General features: G+C 31.7%; 1 protein-coding gene and 2 long non-coding RNA genes across 5 annotated transcripts; 2 read left to right on the top strand and 1 right to left on the bottom strand.

Moving 5' to 3' along the window:
* Nucleotides 1-1,164: 1,164 nt before the first annotated feature.
* LOC112696994 (adenylyl-sulfate kinase 3) lies at nucleotides 1,165-5,729 on the bottom strand. Of its 3 annotated transcripts, none has more exons than XM_072197325.1 (7): nucleotides 5,512-5,729; nucleotides 4,611-4,760; nucleotides 3,710-3,859; nucleotides 2,396-2,512; nucleotides 2,237-2,320; nucleotides 1,588-1,634; nucleotides 1,165-1,478 (listed from the first exon to the last, which is right to left on the bottom strand). In XM_072197325.1, exons 2-7 carry the CDS (start codon nucleotides 4,732-4,734, stop codon nucleotides 1,380-1,382), a joined length of 621 nt encoding a protein of 206 aa, XP_072053426.1. In that variant the 5' UTR covers nucleotides 4,735-4,760; nucleotides 5,512-5,729; the 3' UTR covers nucleotides 1,165-1,379. The 3 variants fall into 3 exon arrangements, with proteins under 3 accessions (XP_072053426.1, XP_072053427.1, XP_072053425.1); XM_072197326.1 differs by having other exon boundaries at nucleotides 1,165-1,474; nucleotides 2,396-2,515; nucleotides 5,512-5,723; XM_072197324.1 differs by having other exon boundaries at nucleotides 2,396-2,515; nucleotides 5,512-5,718.
* Nucleotides 5,730-9,200: 3,471 nt separating this feature from the next.
* Nucleotides 9,201-12,084, top strand: LOC140173486 (uncharacterized). Its single transcript, XR_011862504.1, has 4 exons — nucleotides 9,201-9,941; nucleotides 10,025-10,086; nucleotides 10,221-10,342; nucleotides 11,834-12,084. It is a non-coding gene; the product is annotated as an uncharacterized lncRNA (long non-coding RNA).
* A 3,784-nt stretch (nucleotides 12,085-15,868) lies between these two features.
* LOC140173487 (uncharacterized) lies at nucleotides 15,869-18,752 on the top strand. Its single transcript, XR_011862505.1, has 4 exons — nucleotides 15,869-16,609; nucleotides 16,693-16,754; nucleotides 16,889-17,010; nucleotides 18,502-18,752. It is a non-coding gene; the product is annotated as an uncharacterized lncRNA (long non-coding RNA).
* The last annotated feature ends 513 nt before the right edge of the window (nucleotides 18,753-19,265 follow it).

Below are 19,265 nucleotides of genomic sequence, written 5' to 3' on the forward strand. Positions count from 1 at the left end.
TATAAAAAAAAGGTAGTGCTAAGGAGCTAATGGTCTAAGCATACAATGTGTACAATGGGTTAAATCTTTTGTCCATGAATAAAATGAACATCACTCATACTATTCAGAATATCTATCCGGATACCAGGGATCTAGAACTCTAATTCCATGTCATGAACCCACTCATCCCAAAAGTGTAACTTGACAGGACAATGTAACACTAATTGTCATATCTCTAATACTTCCTAAACCTCCATTAAACCTCCATTGTACACATTGTACACTTAGACCATTGGCTCCCTATACTTTCCCAAAAAGAAAATATTTGTACACTAAAATCAGTCGTAAAAATCAACTACTATATGTATTTATGTATAAATATATATATTATTTAACTTATTTTTATTATGTATTTTATATTTCTGATATGTATTTTATATTAGTAGTTGTTTTAGTATATATTTTCTATAGTTGTATAAAAAAATTTTTAAATACTATTTATATAAAAATATATGTACAGCTTAACTCTTTTTAATATGTATTTTGTATTTTAATGTGTATTTTATCTTAATTAGTAATTTTAGTATTTTTCTTTTTTACCGGTGATAAAGAGACTCAAATTCACGACGTATGGAGAAACTATGTCATTTGAGTTATAGCTCATTTGCTAATAATTTTAGTATATATCTAAAAGGTCATTACATTCTTAAAGAATTTCTCACATGTTCAAACAATGTAATTCTTAAAGATTTATTACATTCTTTTTAAAAATTATTAAGAACTAATTTGGGACAATTTTTTATTCGGATATTCAATTATTTATTACTTTATTAAAAATAATTTTTTTAATTAATTGTTTGAATTAATAAAAGGGAATACATTAATTGTATCACTATTGCTTTGTTGCCTGGCCCTCCACACTAACATTCCCTTTTATTTCCATATTTCGTAGACGGAATATATTTGTTTTCCGATGCTTTTCTTAAGAACTCTGAAAAATTTTATAAAAGTATTTTTTTCATTTCGTGGTAAAAGTACAAAAATCATATAAATGTTTTGAAAGTATTACTTATTTAGAGTTCCATTGAAGTAAAGTATATTTATTTTGTACTGATAATCAAATTCTGATGATTAGACAACATGCTGAATGCTTGGGGAGATAAATATAATCATATCATTCCTACGTGAATCACAAATTTATCTTTTATCCAATAAAAAAATTACATATAGTTGATGAAATTTACATCATCACTGATCCTCTTGTCAATGTCCCCAATTCCCAACCCCTACCTTCTAGTATTTTAACTTAAGTTAGAATTAAAAGTAGATACAATCTAATTAAGCAAAATTCATATTACAGATTTGATCAACAAATAGACATAACTGTGTTGCTTATATCCCTAACTTCTTAGAAATCCTTTGTTCTCCAAGTAAGAAACTACTTGTCCAGCCATTGCAGTGGGCGTTGGACAAACTCCATTTTCCTGCTTAATTTCTATCTGGATGAAAACCACAAATCATGATAATGAATACATAACATGTAGGCAGCACATTAGACACTGAAAAAGGTATGTACAGAAACATGTTAGCAACTTCACGATCAAGTACCTCACAATTTAGGGGCGGTTCATAAGGATCATCGATGCCGGTAAAACCTGCACAATTCCATAATTAATTCTAGGCTACATGGTAGAATTAAATAAGTCCTTCTACGCAATGTTTTTGCAAAATGCAACAAAGCTATTCAAGCTAAGACTAACTTAAAATAGTTATATAGTGTATTGCAATTCCTGAACTATGAACATTGAACAATAAATATTTAGTAGGACTAGGACTTCAAATTTTTAATCACATCAGCAAAGTAAAATAACTATGCATTATTGCAAAACTCATCTGACTGATGTTGGTCAATTTAAACTGAAGCCAAGTTCCATTGAATGGTTTATGAAAGCCAGCTCTTGGCCATATCATTAATATTATCACTATTCCGGAAACGGGCAAATCATAATATGAAAATTTTCCATGTTCAGATGAAAGCACTCTAACTAGGGGATAAACTCTATGTCATGATCAATGGCATCCGGGTTTAGCCATGTACAAGACCAATCACACGCTTAAATGCATTATATTGGATATTGCATATTTGAATTCAAGTTTTCAGCTCTAGAGAATGCAGAACATATTTGGGTTTCCTTTAATTTCTTTCTCTGTTACAAAGAGGTGGGAGTTAGCAATTGCAAGTAATATAAAAGCACACCTTTGATCTTTCCTGAACGAGCAAGCTTATAGAGGCCTTTTGGGTCTCGTGCCTCACACAACTGTAAAGGCATGTTCATGAAAACCTGTAATTATAATTCAACTATCAAACATCATCTGAGAAACTTAACTAACTAAAAAAATGCCAAATGGAGCCTTTCCTCAATAAAGTTGGCATCGGGCAACATGGCACGGCAAGCATCCCGGTCTCTTCTATAAGGAGATATCAAACTGGCAACACATATTAGACCAGCATCAGCAAAGAGCTTTGCCACTTCTCCTGGATTAAATGATTTTCCTGTCAGTGAAACCATGCTGGAAAAACACATAATGCATTGGAATTTGAATACTTTTAGAACTAGAACTGGAAAAGAGAGAATTGAGAAAAAAATGTGTTATTGACCTGGCAAGCAAATACATATCTTTTTCGGCCGCCAAAGGGAAAACACTAAAAGAGAGGTGAAGATTGTTGAAAACATCCTACGAAAAGTTAAAAGTTTTAAGTATCTTAGGTGCATCATACAGGATGATGGAGAGATTGAACAGGATGTAAATATAGGATCCAAGGAGGTTGGTCAAAATGGTGGAGTGCGACTGGTTTTATATGTGACATAATAGTGCCTTTAAAACTTAGAGGTAAATTCTATTGCACTGCTATCAGACTGGCTATGCTTTATGGTACAGAATGTTGGGCGGCCAAAAGAGAGTACAAACATAAGTTAAGTGTAGCAGAGATGAAGATGTTGAGATAGATAAGCGGTTATACGCGATTGGATAGAATAAGGAACGAAGATATAAGAGAGAGAGTTGGAGTAGCACATATTGTGAAAAAGATAGTAGAATCACATCTCAGGTGGTTTGGACATGTGAGAAGAAGACCGATAGAGCACCCAGTCAAGAGGGTGGATGAGATAGAAGATGGACAAGGGATGAAAGGCAGAGAAAAACCTAGAAAGACTATCCATGAAGTGGTCAAATGAGATCTACATGTAAACGGTCTCTTTGTAGACATAATAGAACTCAATGACATCGTTTGATCCACGTAGCCGACCCCCACCTAGTGGGACAAGGCTTTGTTGTTATTATTATTGTAATGTAGGTTAGGTTTGCAGGTAAGCATCATACTTTTAACACAAATATCGGTTTTGGACTAGTAAACTTGATAAAATGCTCCTAGTTTTATAAGAACAATTATCTCTGCATTCTTTTGCAACCACCCTCTAGATTTAAAAAAAAAGCCATCAAAGTAATTTAAATCCTATTATCTTGCTATATTTCAACTTCAGAAACAGTGCACCAAGAAGGCCACAATAAAATAAGATAGACCTCTTATTCAGCTTAACAGTTTTAATCGAAAATACATGGATAGCAATTAAATTGATCACTAAATTCACTCTTATATGTGGCATATGATATAACCAACATGATAAAACAGAGTATCAGGTTTCTTAAAAAATTTTATTAACAAGCTCACCAGTTCTGCGAATATTTTCAGTGCGGTCTTCAGGTTTAAAACCAAGGTCCTTGTTTAGTCCATGTCGAAGGTTATCTCCATCAAGGACATATGATAACTTCCCCCTTGTGTGCAGTTCTCTTCCTAGTGAACATGCCAATGTGCTTTTTCCTGAAGGGTTTCATGAAAACAATCAATATAACCTGCCAAAAGCACTTTACATATATAAACATACTAGAGCATTTTCATCTATTCAAAGACTACAACCATATACTGGTATCTAGCGTTCCTATAATTTATAGTTCATCAACAACTCACAAAAAGAAACACACATAATATAGCATGCCTTAACTGTGATGTTAATGGAGTAAGTTTCCTTAAATATTCTAGTTTTTCTGTGAATTCCTGCATTTGAGTAAGTTCCCAATATCCCTACAAGAAATTTTTAGAAAAACACTAGCACACGCATTGAAATTTGAAAACCTAGTTAATCCAATTTACCTCTATATCCTAGTGCTGTTGAAAATAGTCAAATAACGTATAACTTCAATATCCCCTTTATGACAGGGATAAATGGCTTCCTCCCATGAGTGTATACCTTTAATAGTCCATTGCTGACATAAATACTAAGATCGGATCATTGAACCAGCCCGAGTGCTTAATAAACAAGTGGCTTAAGCTTCGAAAAGTGGCAAAGTATTTTTATTTAGAAAAAGATATGAAAACTAGTATAGTCTGTTTATAATGGAACAAATAAAGAAAATAAGAACATAGTTTAAGTGCACTTTACTTGTTGACCAATTCAATCTAAAGGGGATTCTTAAATTCAAGGAGCAATCACAAGTACATAAGCATTACAAGCAGCCACAACATGATGCTTTACAAAAAATTAAGACATAAGCGATGACAAATAATAAAGAACCTGATCCACTGAGTCCTGTAATCCACACAACACATCCCTTTTGGTTAAGTAGCTTCTGTCTGTCAGGCTTGCCTATTTGACATTCTTGCCAAAATATATTTGTTGAATTGGTAATAGTTGACATTGCAAACAATTCCCCTTAGCCTTTACCTACGGATAAACTTTAAGTTAATAATTGCATTTCATGGACCATTGCAGAACCACAACAAAAGAAGAAGAAAGGGTCTTAGAAAATGCATCATTAAGGCAAGCATTTAGGTAGTGGGAAATTTTTCGTATTTAGATATGACTAAGTACACCAATTCTGGAATGTGGACTTATGATCTCATCACATTCACACCCACTTTGTTGGGAGTCAATAAAGAAATATGCACTATGATCTAAAAACACGTCTACATACATTGTACTTGGAAAAAAAAACACGTAGTGGACTCGGAATACAGAGAAGGAAAAAATAAATCCACACTCAAGTCTCAAAAGGCCCTTTACTTTACCATATATAATAAAATAAAATTATATATTTATTCATGCCACCTCCCCAAGCAAGCAACTAACAAAATGATGAAATGAGTTATGATCTGTGTGTAACACCCAACAGCCATTATTCCCATGTAGGTTATACTTTCTATAAAGAAGTATTGTAGGTATGGGTGTATGGCCAATCATTCATTATTGTCATTATCACAAACACATGAACTGCATTATTAGAAGAAACTTGCACGCTACACATCAACTAAGTTCAATCCAACCTTTAACAGATTCCCAATTCAATTAGTTACAATTTATTGAAGACGTGTTGATGCATGTCATTTAAATGAGGTCATTCGCAGAGCAAATTAAGAAAAAAACACAGAGAGAGCAACTTTAAGAGGAGGGAAGAGAATGAGGGAAGATTGAGTACCTGTAAAAGAAAATGAGATGTTCTGCTATGTGTTTTGTGTGTTCTGCATATGATATATTAGGGATCCTTCATGAGTTTGTGAGGGGGGAGAGAGAGAGGAAGAAAAGAAGTATGGGAGTGTGTGAAGGCGAAGACATAGGGCCATTGATTATGAATTATGATGGTGGTTGGTGATTATTGCTTAATACAATTCTTTCCTTTATTAGAACTTTGTGATTTGTGCTGTGTAAGTTTCTATGCGTGTCGGTTTGTTGGTACTTGGTACCCATGAAATTAATCATTAATTAGTGTTTTAATTTAATTATAATTATAATTAAAAAATATTATGTTATAAATTTTGATTGTCAAATTTATAATTAACAAGTTTAATCACTCGTGCCATGCACGTGATAAGATTGAAATTATAATTTTAAATTATTTTGTTAAAATTAATTTAAATTATAATAATTTGATTAATAAAAATATAACATGTTATGTATTATTTGTTTTTTCTTAAGTTAGTTAGATATATTAATTTTAAAATAGTTATTAATTAGTTTTAGTAATCTACTTTTTTTCAATAAATCAAACATATATATTCAATGTGACCATAAATAACTTAATAATATTTAGACCCACCAACAAAGTTTTATATGTTGTTTTACTGTCAAGTAAGAACATATCAAAATTATTTCAAAATAAATAAGAAATTATTAGAGAATTCTAATGCATAAAATTCTCTAATAAACAATAAATAATCTAAATCTACTAAAAAACAACTCAACACTTTTCTTTGATGCCTGCAAAACATATACGTGAAATAATATTATATCAATGTTAGTATACAATTTTACAATTATCGACCGTATTTACTATACATGACTCATTCTTAAAAGTTATTCTATACACGTGTGCAGTCGAAAGATAAATTACTGGACTTTATTTTACTTTTCTAAATTATTATAATTATGCATTATTCATTAAATGCTAATTGTAATATTGTAATATAATTATAATAAATATATTTTTCTAAAATAAATTTAGAAGAAAGAATAGTACTTTCATTTTGGAGGAAAAATAAATTCATGAGGAATTGACACTTTACTTTTATTAGTTGATAATGTATCAAATATTGATTTTATATAATTATAATAAAAATATTTCTCTAAATTAGTATAATCATGCATTATTCGTTAAATGTTAATTGTAATATAATTATAATAAATATATTTTTCTAAAATAAATTTAGAAAAGAAAATAGTGATTTTATTTTAGAGAAAAAATAAATTCATGAGGAATTAACACCTCACTTTTATTAGTTGGAGAAAAAATCCAAGTTTTAGTATATTTTGTCATTATTATACATTTTTCTCTAATCATATATCCACTGTTTTCTTTTTTTGTTTTAGTATTTTGAACTTGGGTTAAACTTCTATTATATGATAGAATTAATATGAGTATATTTTATTATTAAATAAACAAAGTTAATATAAAATAAAATTATACATAAAAAAAGCAAAGAAAATAAAATTAAAATAGCAAAAGTGATAAAAAGATTATTTTTATAATTTTGTTTTGTCATTTTTATGCATAGAAGATTAGAAAATATTAAATTTTTAACTAAATTAATTTTTATTTGTTGTATTCAATTTAAATAAGTAATAAATTATCTTATTTTAATTTATTCCTTAAATTTATATATAATAAAAATTAAATCAAATAATTAAAATACATAATTTTAAATTGTGTGATACTTAAATATTTATTCAAATCAATTAGTTGATATAATTAATTCATCATAATGAATTGACTTTAATGAGTTAAACAAAATAAAGCAGAAGCATGCTACGTTGATTCTATCATTAAAGGTAAAAATTCGATTTTTATATAATAGAATAGATAGAATAGATAATATAATAATCGGCGAGAAAGAGAAAGATAAAAATTTTAAATCCTAAGTTGTTTCATTTGGATATTGCAATGTGGGTATCACATTATTTTACTTATTCTACCCTATGGACCCTTTTGTAACTTTATTTCAGTATTAATGGAAGAATGACTTTAATTAGTATTTGATAAAATATTCAATTAGAATAATTAAAAAAATAAAATTATGATATTATTAAAAATAATACATTTTTATGGTAAAAAATTATATTTAAATAAAATATTTATAAAATATAAAATTTAGAGTAACATAGTTTCATGAACATTAATAAATTATGAAATAACATCAAATTATAATATAATTTATTTATGAAAAAATAATCAATAATTAATATTAATAAATATAAAAATCATCCAAACACTTTGAAAAGTATGAGTGGTTAATTATTATTCATTATTAATAATATTTTGTTCATAACAAAAAATTAAAATATAATTATTCAGATTTAGATTATGTTTAAAAAAACAAACGTATAAGTAACAAATGATCTATTTTATCATGAATATTATAAATTAATAAATTAAACTAACTGATATAATAAATTATAATTAATTAATTGGTATAAATTATATGATATTTAAAAAGAAAATAAAATGAATAAAAAATAAAAAGAAATAGAAGAATAGAAGACTATAATAAAATAAATTGAATGAAATTTTTTTTTTACAAATTTTATATTACATCTGCTTCAATAATAATAAATAAAAATACATTAACTTAATATCTAAGAAAAATGATGAGATAAAATCATAACACAATTCTAAAATAAAAACTTAAATTAAACCATAATATCATTGTACAACACAAATTAAAAGTAATTTCACACTACAATATACCACACAAATAGGTAAATGACTTAAACTTAATTACGAATTTTTTATTTATTTATGCAAACATGATAACACCATGGTCTATAAATGCTTAATGGATAACATATCATATATTGCTCTAAATGATGAGCACGGGAGTTGAAGAGTGTGTGCTGATTTGTATCCATGATAGTTACCTTCTTGTGATGACGTCTCATAGGAAGAAAAAGAATTGTTGTAAAAGCTACCCAATAAAAGAATAATTGGTAAATGAATGATGTTTTCTTCTAACATATATGATTTTTTATAGTGGTAAAATAAAAATGAAATGAATGAAATTTTGTATTTTTATATTAAAAATAGAATTTGATATTTATCCTAATAAAATTAAATAACAAATTTGTAAGACCCAAGACTTTTGAAAAGGCTTATTTTGAGTCGATCTCAAATTATATATTTATTTATGGTTTTAATTTCGGAAAATATTTTTATTAAAAATAATTAAAGGTAATTAATTGGATTTGAAATAAATTAAGGTTTTTATCCAAACTCTATATCTATGAATTATTTTCCTATTTATGATTTAAAGTTCTGGAAATTCGAAAATAATGAGGTTTGGTAATTTAAATTAGAATTTTTGTCTGATTTTATAATTATGAATTATTTTCTATATTTAAATTATAAAATTGGTGGTTATGAAATAATAAGAATTTTATATGATTTGATTTTAGATAATTTAATTTACATCATGTAATACTTTAAGTTAAAGATAAAGAACAAAATTAATTATATTACCATGAATTTTTAATTAGGGTAATTTATTGAAAATCAATTAGTATTTTCAAATAATATTTTTAGAATAATTTTAAAGATCAAATTAGATTTCAAATTAATATTCTATATCCTAATTTGATTAAATTAAAAACAAAACCCTAACTTTCCTAATACTACCCGCCGCCAGTAACCTTCCTTCCCCAAAACCCACTACTTAGCAGCTTCAGGAAAATCAAAGAAAGAAATAAAGAAAAGAAAGGGAAGAGGGAAACAGATCCACAGAGGAAGAGGAACGGGGAAGAGAGAGAGATCTGAGGGGAGAGGGAGACCGTGACTGGCGCCGCCGCTGCCTCGCCCAGTTGCCGTGCTTCTCATCGTCGCCGCCGAAGGGAAGAGGGAGAGAGAGCGCCGTCGAACAGAACGCGAGAAGGGAGAGGAGCTGTGTTCTGTTGTTGACGTTGCACCACCGCCACGCCGTCGTTTGTGCTCGTCGCCGTCGAGGGTCCATCCACGCCGTCGCTGGAGCCTGAACACCACTGCAACCACCGCGTGTTATTATCTTCAGATCCGCCGCCGTTTGAGTCGCGAACAGGGGAACGCGCGCGAAGGAAACCGTCGCAGAGCTACCGTCGCCGCCGTGTTGATGGGCTCGCCGTTGTTCTGCTCGCGTGGCTGCTGCGTTGCCGAAGCTCCTCGTCGCTGCTGCTGGCGTCAGAAATCGCCTTTCAAGCCAATATCTGTTGGGAGGAGTCCGAGCAAGAAAAGGAAGAAGGTGGCGATGGATACCTCCACTGCTGCTGTTGTTACTATCGGTGTTCTGGAGCTTGTAGTTACTGCCATTTTTGGGTGATGAACCTAGCTGTGTCCTTGCTGCTGATTGATTGTAGTGAGAGACGTTGTAGCCATTACTTTTTATCTTGGTAAGTTCATGGGTAAGATCGCTTTGGTTATTCTTTGTGCCATTTTATTTACGCAGCTAGTTCTGATCCGTTTAATTTACCAGAGTCACCATTGTCATATCTCGGTGCTGCCGCCCTTGTTTGGAACAACAGAATGTTGTCTCCGGTAGCACTATTCTTCCCATTTTAATTTTAACTCCTTTAATTCTGAAATTTATAATGTTTCTGCCTTTATCCTACTGCTATTTGGTTTCCTTGTGCCACCCTTACTCTAATTATAGAAATATGTTTCCATTTTAGCCACTGTCGATTTATCTATTGCAAAGTCATAATTGATAATGGAGCTGCTAAGATTGCTGCTACTGCCATGAACTGGGGATAAAAGGGGTTATTGAGTTAAATTCTGTGATTGAGACATTGAGGTAGGGGTTTTTCTTGAAATCTAATTTATATTACAGAGTTGTGATAAATAGATATTAATGTGAGAGAACATATGCCTGTGATTAAAATTGCCTTCTAAATGTGGTTGTTTGCTGGACTGAATGACTGATTGCTTGACTGCTTGAGTAGTTTGTGATTGCTGAAAAGAAATTAGTTTGAGAGGTTATTTAGTTGATTATTATGAGAAATGGCTTTTCTTGGTTTTGAAGTTATTTTTGATGATGTAAAGGAATTGACTTTGGAAATGGTTTAATTTTGAGTTAGTGACTTTATAAATGATTTAGTATTTGAGCTGGTTTGATTTTAAAAAGAGATTTATTACGGGCACTGATTCACTTTGAAAATTATTTGATATTGGAACTAGCCGAATCTGGGAAAATGATCGAGGTTTTGAAAAGGTTTGAGAAATGTTTGGATGGGACCCGAAAAGGGTGGCAGAATCCGAGTTTTAGAGGAGATGCTGCCGAAATTTTATAAAATTAGAAGTTTCATTTGAAGTAGTTATTTTAAAAGGTTTAGTTTTAAGCATTATATGATTTAAGAATACTTCATTTATCAAAGAAAAAGTTATGTTTTGGATTGAGAATTGTTAATGAACGAAACAGAAAGAAGAATGACGAGGATTGATTTGAAATATGATTTTTGAATGAATTTGGAAATGGGTGTGGATTGACGAATGATGATGATATTGAGAATGGTTTAGATATTGATGAATGATGAATGAATTATTTATATGGCTTATGAATTTGAAATATCTGAGATACGAGGTTCCCTGGATTAAGTGCCGTGGCTTGACACCACGTGTACCAGGTTGAAAACTCGATACTCTGTTGACCCTACGATGTAAGTGTGTGACCGGGCACTATATAAATTCCCGGGAATGTTACCCCCATTGAGTAATATTGATTATTTGAGAAAAAGCTATGCATAGACTCTTGGGGATGCACGTCGGGGGACAGTCTAAGTACAATTCAGACTTGTCGGGTTGGCTGGATAACCGACAGATGAGCCTCATCAGCCATAGGACAGGCATGCATCATATGCATTTGTATGCTTTGCTTGGGTTTGAACTTGTTTTGGTTTGCCTAATTGCTAAACTGTTCTTAACTGCTACTTGAACTATTTGCTGTAACTGCTACCTACTTGTGCTTTCCTTGTTTGTCTTGCCTGTGTTTGTCCTGGTGTGCTACATTTGAGAATGAACCTTGGTGCTGAATTAATGACTATGTTGTTTGATTGTGTGGTTGGTTTCTGATTGAGATTTGCTTATGAGAAAGGAAAGACTTTGAATTTCTGAAAATGCTGAACACTGCCTCTTTGAAAAGGTTTTAAACAGCTATTGAATTTTAGAAGTATTTATAAGACAATGATAATCACAGAATCTGAAAACAGTTTTCTGATTGAATATCCTCTTATGACAACTTTGAAACTCCGTGGTGAGACCGTGTGGTTAGGTTCTCATCCCCCTACAGCTTTACCTTTTCAGGAACCGGATGAAGAAGCGTTAAGAAGAGTTATACTGCGTTTGGTTGATATGTTGTTGTATTAATTAGATTATTTTATTCCCTCGTCTTTGTTATTACAAATTTGTAAGAGGGATAGGAATTGTATGTTTTATATGTATATTATATTATGAGTTATTATGTAAGGAGTCTTGTATATGAATCTATGCCTGTTTGTATTTTTATTAAGATAAAGTGTTTATTTCCCGTTTTCAAGGAAATCAGCGATACAGAGTCGAGTCACAGGCTCCTATTTTAGTATTTAGTATGTAAAGTAGTCGTAATACTCCTTGCTATCAGAGTAGCGCAGCCGGAAGCGTGACTTCTGATAGTGAGGGTGTTACATTATGGTATCAGAGCTGTCTTTCCTGTAGAGCCTTGGGAATGAATTGATTATGCTTCAATTGCATACTCTGAGAGTCTGTCATGTAGTAGGTCTCGTTCAGATAACGAGAATTAGAACTTTATGCACATGACGGTCTATTGATTAACGTCATTAGTCTTGCATTGCAGAACTCCTGGTATTAAGTTTGGCCGGCTTAACACTAGAGAATTATGTATATGAAAGCACTAATGGGTTATCATAGACGATATGCGAGTCATAGATAACGCGAGTCGCGGGTTTTTGGAAACGTTAGAAACTATTTCTCGAAGTTACTTGGTTAGGTGCCGAACTCTGTGGATGTCATGTGACTTGTTCCTTCTTGTTATGCCTTGGGGTTCTTGTTTGCGATTCTTTTCTTGGAAAGTAATCGGATTACCTTCCAATATTGTCCTCTTGTTCGTATACATTCTTTTTTTTTATCTTAACTGTATATGTCTGTTTGAAATTCCTTGAAATAATTGCCTCATTTGTTCAAAATCCTTTATCTTGACTCTTGTGTTCCTTGATGTATTTTTGAATTGTTTGATACATCAAAAAGCACTTTGAAAATCTTTAAGAAAATCATTATCGATTGAGTTGTACCTCTTTGTAAATTCTATAATTCATTGAATCACTTAAAAATTTGTTCGTTATTTCCAATTTTATGAATCCTGCTTGATTTTCTTTGAATTGAGTTCCTTTCTTGCAAGCAAGTGGACCTTCCTTTCTAGTGCATTTTGAATATCCTTATTAGGGTACAATTTTAAGATTACATACGGAATTTTTAATTTAAACCTTTTGAACAGAAGTTTTGGATTCTTTTAAAAGAAATTTCAAAAGCTAATCTTTCTCTTACTTGACTAAATTTGCAACCATTATTCTTGAAACTCTTATCAAATCGTTTTTGTTTCAATATAACTTTCTCTATATGAAATTTTGAAAATTGTTTAAAAACTAATTACTCCTAATATCTCGCCAGTTCTTTTACTGGTTTATGAAAATATACTTATTTTAAAATATATGTATGCAACTTGATTTTCTAACATATATATTACAATTTTTATGAATATTTTTGCTTGATTATGTATTTAGATACTCTTCAAAGGAAGATTTTTGTCTCTTTCTAGTTGATTTTCGTTTAATAAACTTCACCTGATCTATTTTTAATTTGAATTTGGTTTAGCATAACACGTTCATTAAGCATTTTTTTGCTCTTTTGAAAATGTTGGGTTCATATCTTCCCTTTCAAGAATGGACCAATTCCTTTTTGAGCCTTTCACTTTTATGGATGTCATATTTGATTATGTATTTAATTACTCTCTTACTTTTGTGAACGTCACCATTAGTCTTAATTTTTCTTCTCTTACGAATTTCACATTCATCCGAGTTAGCTTGAATTTGTTTCTATCTAATGCACCGTTTACCCTCTTAATTGTCTTTCTTTAGTCAAAAGTTCTTTCTTGAAAATTTTCTATTGATTGAATCGTCTTTCCTTGCACGTTTTGTATTCCTTTGGATCAATTGAAAACTTGTTTGATATTCCAAGCCTAGTGAATTTTGTTTAAATTCCCTTGATTTAAAGATCCTTTCTCATATGGGCTAAATTTTTTTTTTAAGTGCACCTTAATCTCTTGGATATTCTTGTGAAAATGGTAATTTCAAGTATACTTTTGGAGTCTTGTTTTGAACTATTTTGAAGAAGTTTTGAATTCTTTTTGAAGAAGTTTCAAACTAAATTTTTCTTGCTTGATTGTAACTGAAAACCATTTATTAAATCTTGATAAAGTTGATTTGACTTAGCGTACACTTTTTTACGTAAAAGTCTAAAAACCTTATCGTGCATACGCGGAACCTTGCTTTCACCAGAAATGTGTTTACAGAAATTTTTATCTCGAATTTTCTTTTCTAAATAGAGTTTAAATTTTCTTCTATCTTCGTTGTAACCTATATACCCGTTTGGCTTAAATGAGGACCAAAATAATTTTTAAAATTTTTGAGAAAATTGCCTTTGGCCCTTAGCCTTATTGAAATTCACTTTCGAACTTCACATATTCTATCTATAACTTGGAAAATTGTTTTGAAGTAATGCAACTTAATTCTCTTCCAAGTTTTATTGTATGCAACATAAAAAGTTCTTCATTCTTCATAAACAACGTATTCAAAAAGTATTTTTAATCCTACTATTGAGTCTTGTGAGCTTTATCTTTGGTTTTAGGCATTTTTTTTCCTTTTCTTCTGTAAATCTCATATTCCGTGACTCGACTTGATTTTATCTCAAACTACTGCACTACTTTTCTTTTTATTATTCGTATCACATTTCATTAATTCGAGAGTCATTCTTGAGATTGCCGAACTAATCTTCTTTCTGGCACTCTTCATTCCTTGTACATACCTGCTTATTTGTGATCTCAACAATTCTTTCAAGCTCTTGCAGATTTTGTCCTTGTCGCTTGTTTTTTTCCAACGTGTTATATCCTTCAAATAAACTCAGGGATAACTTTAGAGTCACGTATGACCTTTAGGCGTAATAAGCAAAGCGTTAGTCTCTTTAGAATGCAGTTCGTAAACGGGAAAAGGGAAAGCAGTAAGTATGCAACGTTATGAGGAGTGTGGTAGTTTTGTTCCTCATAAAAGTTTGCGGATGATTATGCCTGTGGTGGTTAAGAGGTTGTGAAGTGACTGACGGAATTGGGAAGTTGAAATTTTGAAGTTGATACAAAATCTATGTGCAGACATTATCTGGTTTGTTCACGTCAACCTGTTTTCAAACTTTTGCCACCTAGTTACCCCCTTTGTTTTTTTCAAACACCTAACTTGAACACTTACACCTTCTTGTGCTCCAAGTTTTAGTAAAATAATAACCCCCTAACATTTTTGTTTTGGACCATCTCTTGACTTTTGCTTTAGACCATGCTTTTCCTTTACATCTAAGTTTTACGAGTCATCCAATATTTGGAAAATTATATTTATATATGTGGCAAGACTTCTACTTTTCTAAAGTATACAAAAGTAAAATATTCAAAACTATTTTAGTAGTTTGTGTACTAAGTTAATTTTCGAGGACGAAAATTTTTATAAGTGTGGTAGGATGTAAGACCCAAGACTTTTGAAAAGGCTTATTTTGAGTCGATCTCAAATTATATATTTATTTATGGTTTTAATTTCGGAAAATATTTTTATTAAAAATAATTAAAGGTAATTAATTGGATTTGAAATAAATTAAGGTTTTTATCCAAACTCTATATCTATGAATTATTTTCCTATTTATGATTTAAAGTTCTGGAAATTCGAAAATAATGAGGTTTGGTAATTTAAATTAGAATTTTTGTCTGATTTTATAATTATGAATTATTTTCTATATTTAAATTATAAAATTGGTGGTTATGAAATAATAAGAATTTTATATGATTTGATTTTAGATAATTTAATTTACATCATGTAATACTTTAAGTTAAAGATAAAGAACAAAATTAATTATATTACCATGAATTTTTAATTAGGGTAATTTATTGAAAATCAATTAGTATTTTCAAATAATATTTTTAGAATAATTTTAAAGATCAAATTAGATTTCAAATTAATATTCTATATCCTAATTTGATTAAATTAAAAACAAAACCCTAACTTTCCTAATACTACCCGCCGCCAGTAACCTTCCTTCCCCAAAACCCACTACTTAGCAGCTTCAGGAAAATCAAAGAAAGAAATAAAGAAAAGAAAGGGAAGAGGGAAACAGATCCACAGAGGAAGAGGAACGGGGAAGAGAGAGAGATCTGAGGGGAGAGGGAGACCGTGACTGGCGCCGCCGCTGCCTCGCCCAGTTGCCGTGCTTCTCATCGTCGCCGCCGAAGGGAAGAGGGAGAGAGAGCGCCGTCGAACAGAACGCGAGAAGGGAGAGGAGCTGTGTTCTGTTGTTGACGTTGCACCACCGCCACGCCGTCGTTTGTGCTCGTCGCCGTCGAGGGTCCATCCACGCCGTCGCTGGAGCCTGAACACCACTGCAACCACCGCGTGTTATTATCTTCAGATCCGCCGCCGTTTGAGTCGCGAACAGGGGAACGCGCGCGAAGGAAACCGTCGCAGAGCTACCGTCGCCGCCGTGTTGATGGGCTCGCCGTTGTTCTGCTCGCGTGGCTGCTGCGTTGCCGAAGCTCCTCGTCGCTGCTGCTGGCGTCAGAAATCGCCTTTCAAGCCAATATCTGTTGGGAGGAGTCCGAGCAAGAAAAGGAAGAAGGTGGCGATGGATACCTCCACTGCTGCTGTTGTTACTATCGGTGTTCTGGAGCTTGTAGTTACTGCCATTTTTGGGTGATGAACCTAGCTGTGTCCTTGCTGCTGATTGATTGTAGTGAGAGACGTTGTAGCCATTACTTTTTATCTTGGTAAGTTCATGGGTAAGATCGCTTTGGTTATTCTTTGTGCCATTTTATTTACGCAGCTAGTTCTGATCCGTTTAATTTACCAGAGTCACCATTGTCATATCTCGGTGCTGCCGCCCTTGTTTGGAACAACAGAATGTTGTCTCCGGTAGCACTATTCTTCCCATTTTAATTTTAACTCCTTTAATTCTGAAATTTATAATGTTTCTGCCTTTATCCTACTGCTATTTGGTTTCCTTGTGCCACCCTTACTCTAATTATAGAAATATGTTTCCATTTTAGCCACTGTCGATTTATCTATTGCAAAGTCATAATTGATAATGGAGCTGCTAAGATTGCTGCTACTGCCATGAACTGGGGATAAAAGGGGTTATTGAGTTAAATTCTGTGATTGAGACATTGAGGTAGGGGTTTTTCTTAAAATCTAATTTATATTACAGAGTTGTGATAAATAGATATTAATGTGAGAGAACATATGCCTGTGATTAAAATTGCCTTCTAAATGTGGTTGTTTGCTGGACTGAATGACTGATTGCTTGACTGCTTGAGTAGTTTGTGATTGCTGAAAAGAAATTAGTTTGAGAGGTTATTTAGTTGATTATTATGAGAAATGGCTTTTCTTGGTTTTGAAGTTATTTTTGATGATGTAAAGGAATTGACTTTGGAAATGGTTTAATTTTGAGTTAGTGACTTTATAAATGATTTAGTATTTGAGCTGGTTTGATTTTAAAAAGAGATTTATTACGGGCACTGATTCACTTTGAAAATTATTTGATATTGGAACTAGCCGAATCTGGGAAAATGATCGAGGTTTTGAAAAGGTTTGAGAAATGTTTGGATGGGACCCGAAAAGGGTGGCAGAATCCGAGTTTTAGAGGAGATGCTGCCGAAATTTTATAAAATTAGAAGTTTCATTTGAAGTAGTTATTTTAAAAGGTTTAGTTTTAAGCATTATATGATTTAAGAATACTTCATTTATCAAAGAAAAAGTTATGTTTTGGATTGAGAATTGTTAATGAACGAAACAGAAAGAAGAATGACGAGGATTGATTTGAAATATGATTTTTGAATGAATTTGGAAATGGGTGTGGATTGACGAATGATGATGATATTGAGAATGGTTTAGATATTGATGAATGATGAATGAATTATTTATATGGCTTATGAATTTGAAATATCTGAGATACGAGGTTCCCTGGATTAAGTGCCGTGGCTTGACACCACGTGTACCAGGTTGAAAACTCGATACTCTGTTGACCCTACGATGTAAGTGTGTGACCGGGCACTATATAAATTCCCGGGAATGTTACCCCCATTGAGTAATATTGATTATTTGAGAAAAAGCTATGCATAGACTCTTGGGGATGCACGTCGGGGGACAGTCTAAGTACAATTCAGACTTGTCGGGTTGGCTGGATAACCGACAGATGAGCCTCATCAGCCATAGGACAGGCATGCATCATATGCATTTGTATGCTTTGCTTGGGTTTGAACTTGTTTTGGTTTGCCTAATTGCTAAACTGTTCTTAACTGCTACTTGAACTATTTGCTGTAACTGCTACCTACTTGTGCTTTCCTTGTTTGTCTTGCCTGTGTTTGTCCTGGTGTGCTACATTTGAGAATGAACCTTGGTGCTGAATTAATGACTATGTTGTTTGATTGTGTGGTTGGTTTCTGATTGAGATTTGCTTATGAGAAAGGAAAGACTTTGAATTTCTGAAAATGCTGAACACTGCCTCTTTGAAAAGGTTTTAAACAGCTATTGAATTTTAGAAGTATTTATAAGACAATGATAATCACAGAATCTGAAAACAGTTTTCTGATTGAATATCCTCTTATGACAACTTTGAAACTCCGTGGTGAGACCGTGTGGTTAGGTTCTCATCCCCCTACAGCTTTACCTTTTCAGGAACCGGATGAAGAAGCGTTAAGAAGAGTTATACTGCGTTTGGTTGATATGTTGTTGTATTAATTAGATTATTTTATTCCCTCGTCTTTGTTATTACAAATTTGTAAGAGGGATAGGAATTGTATGTTTTATATGTATATTATATTATGAGTTATTATGTAAGGAGTCTTGTATATGAATCTATGCCTGTTTGTATTTTTATTAAGATAAAGTGTTTATTTCCCGTTTTCAAGGAAATCAGCGATACAGAGTCGAGTCACAGGCTCCTATTTTAGTATTTAGTATGTAAAGTAGTCGTAATACTCCTTGCTATCAGAGTAGCGCAGCCGGAAGCGTGACTTCTGATAGTGAGGGTGTTACAAAATTAGTTATATTTAAATAAATAAAATAAGTTAAACAAAAATATTTGTAAGAATTAATCAAATTAATTAGTCAATACAAATAGTTAGTATAATTAATTTTATTTGATTTATTGAATTCAAAAAATAAATTAAAAAATAATTGATTGAATTAATTAGTTGATATAATTAATTTATTATAATTGATTGGATTTAATGAATTAGAAAAAATAAATAGGAAAATATAGGAGACAATGATTTTTTTAACTAAATTAATATGTATTTATTGTATTTAATCATTATAAGTAATAAATCATCTATGTTATTATGTACCTTATAAATTAATGAATTAAAATAATTGATATAATAAATTACAATTATTTGATTGATATAAATTATAATAAATAGTGTG

This window comes from Arachis hypogaea, chromosome 6 (genome assembly GCF_003086295.3).
Source record: "Arachis hypogaea cultivar Tifrunner chromosome 6, arahy.Tifrunner.gnm2.J5K5, whole genome shotgun sequence".
In the NCBI taxonomy this organism is placed as follows: Eukaryota; Viridiplantae; Streptophyta; class Magnoliopsida; order Fabales; family Fabaceae; genus Arachis; species Arachis hypogaea.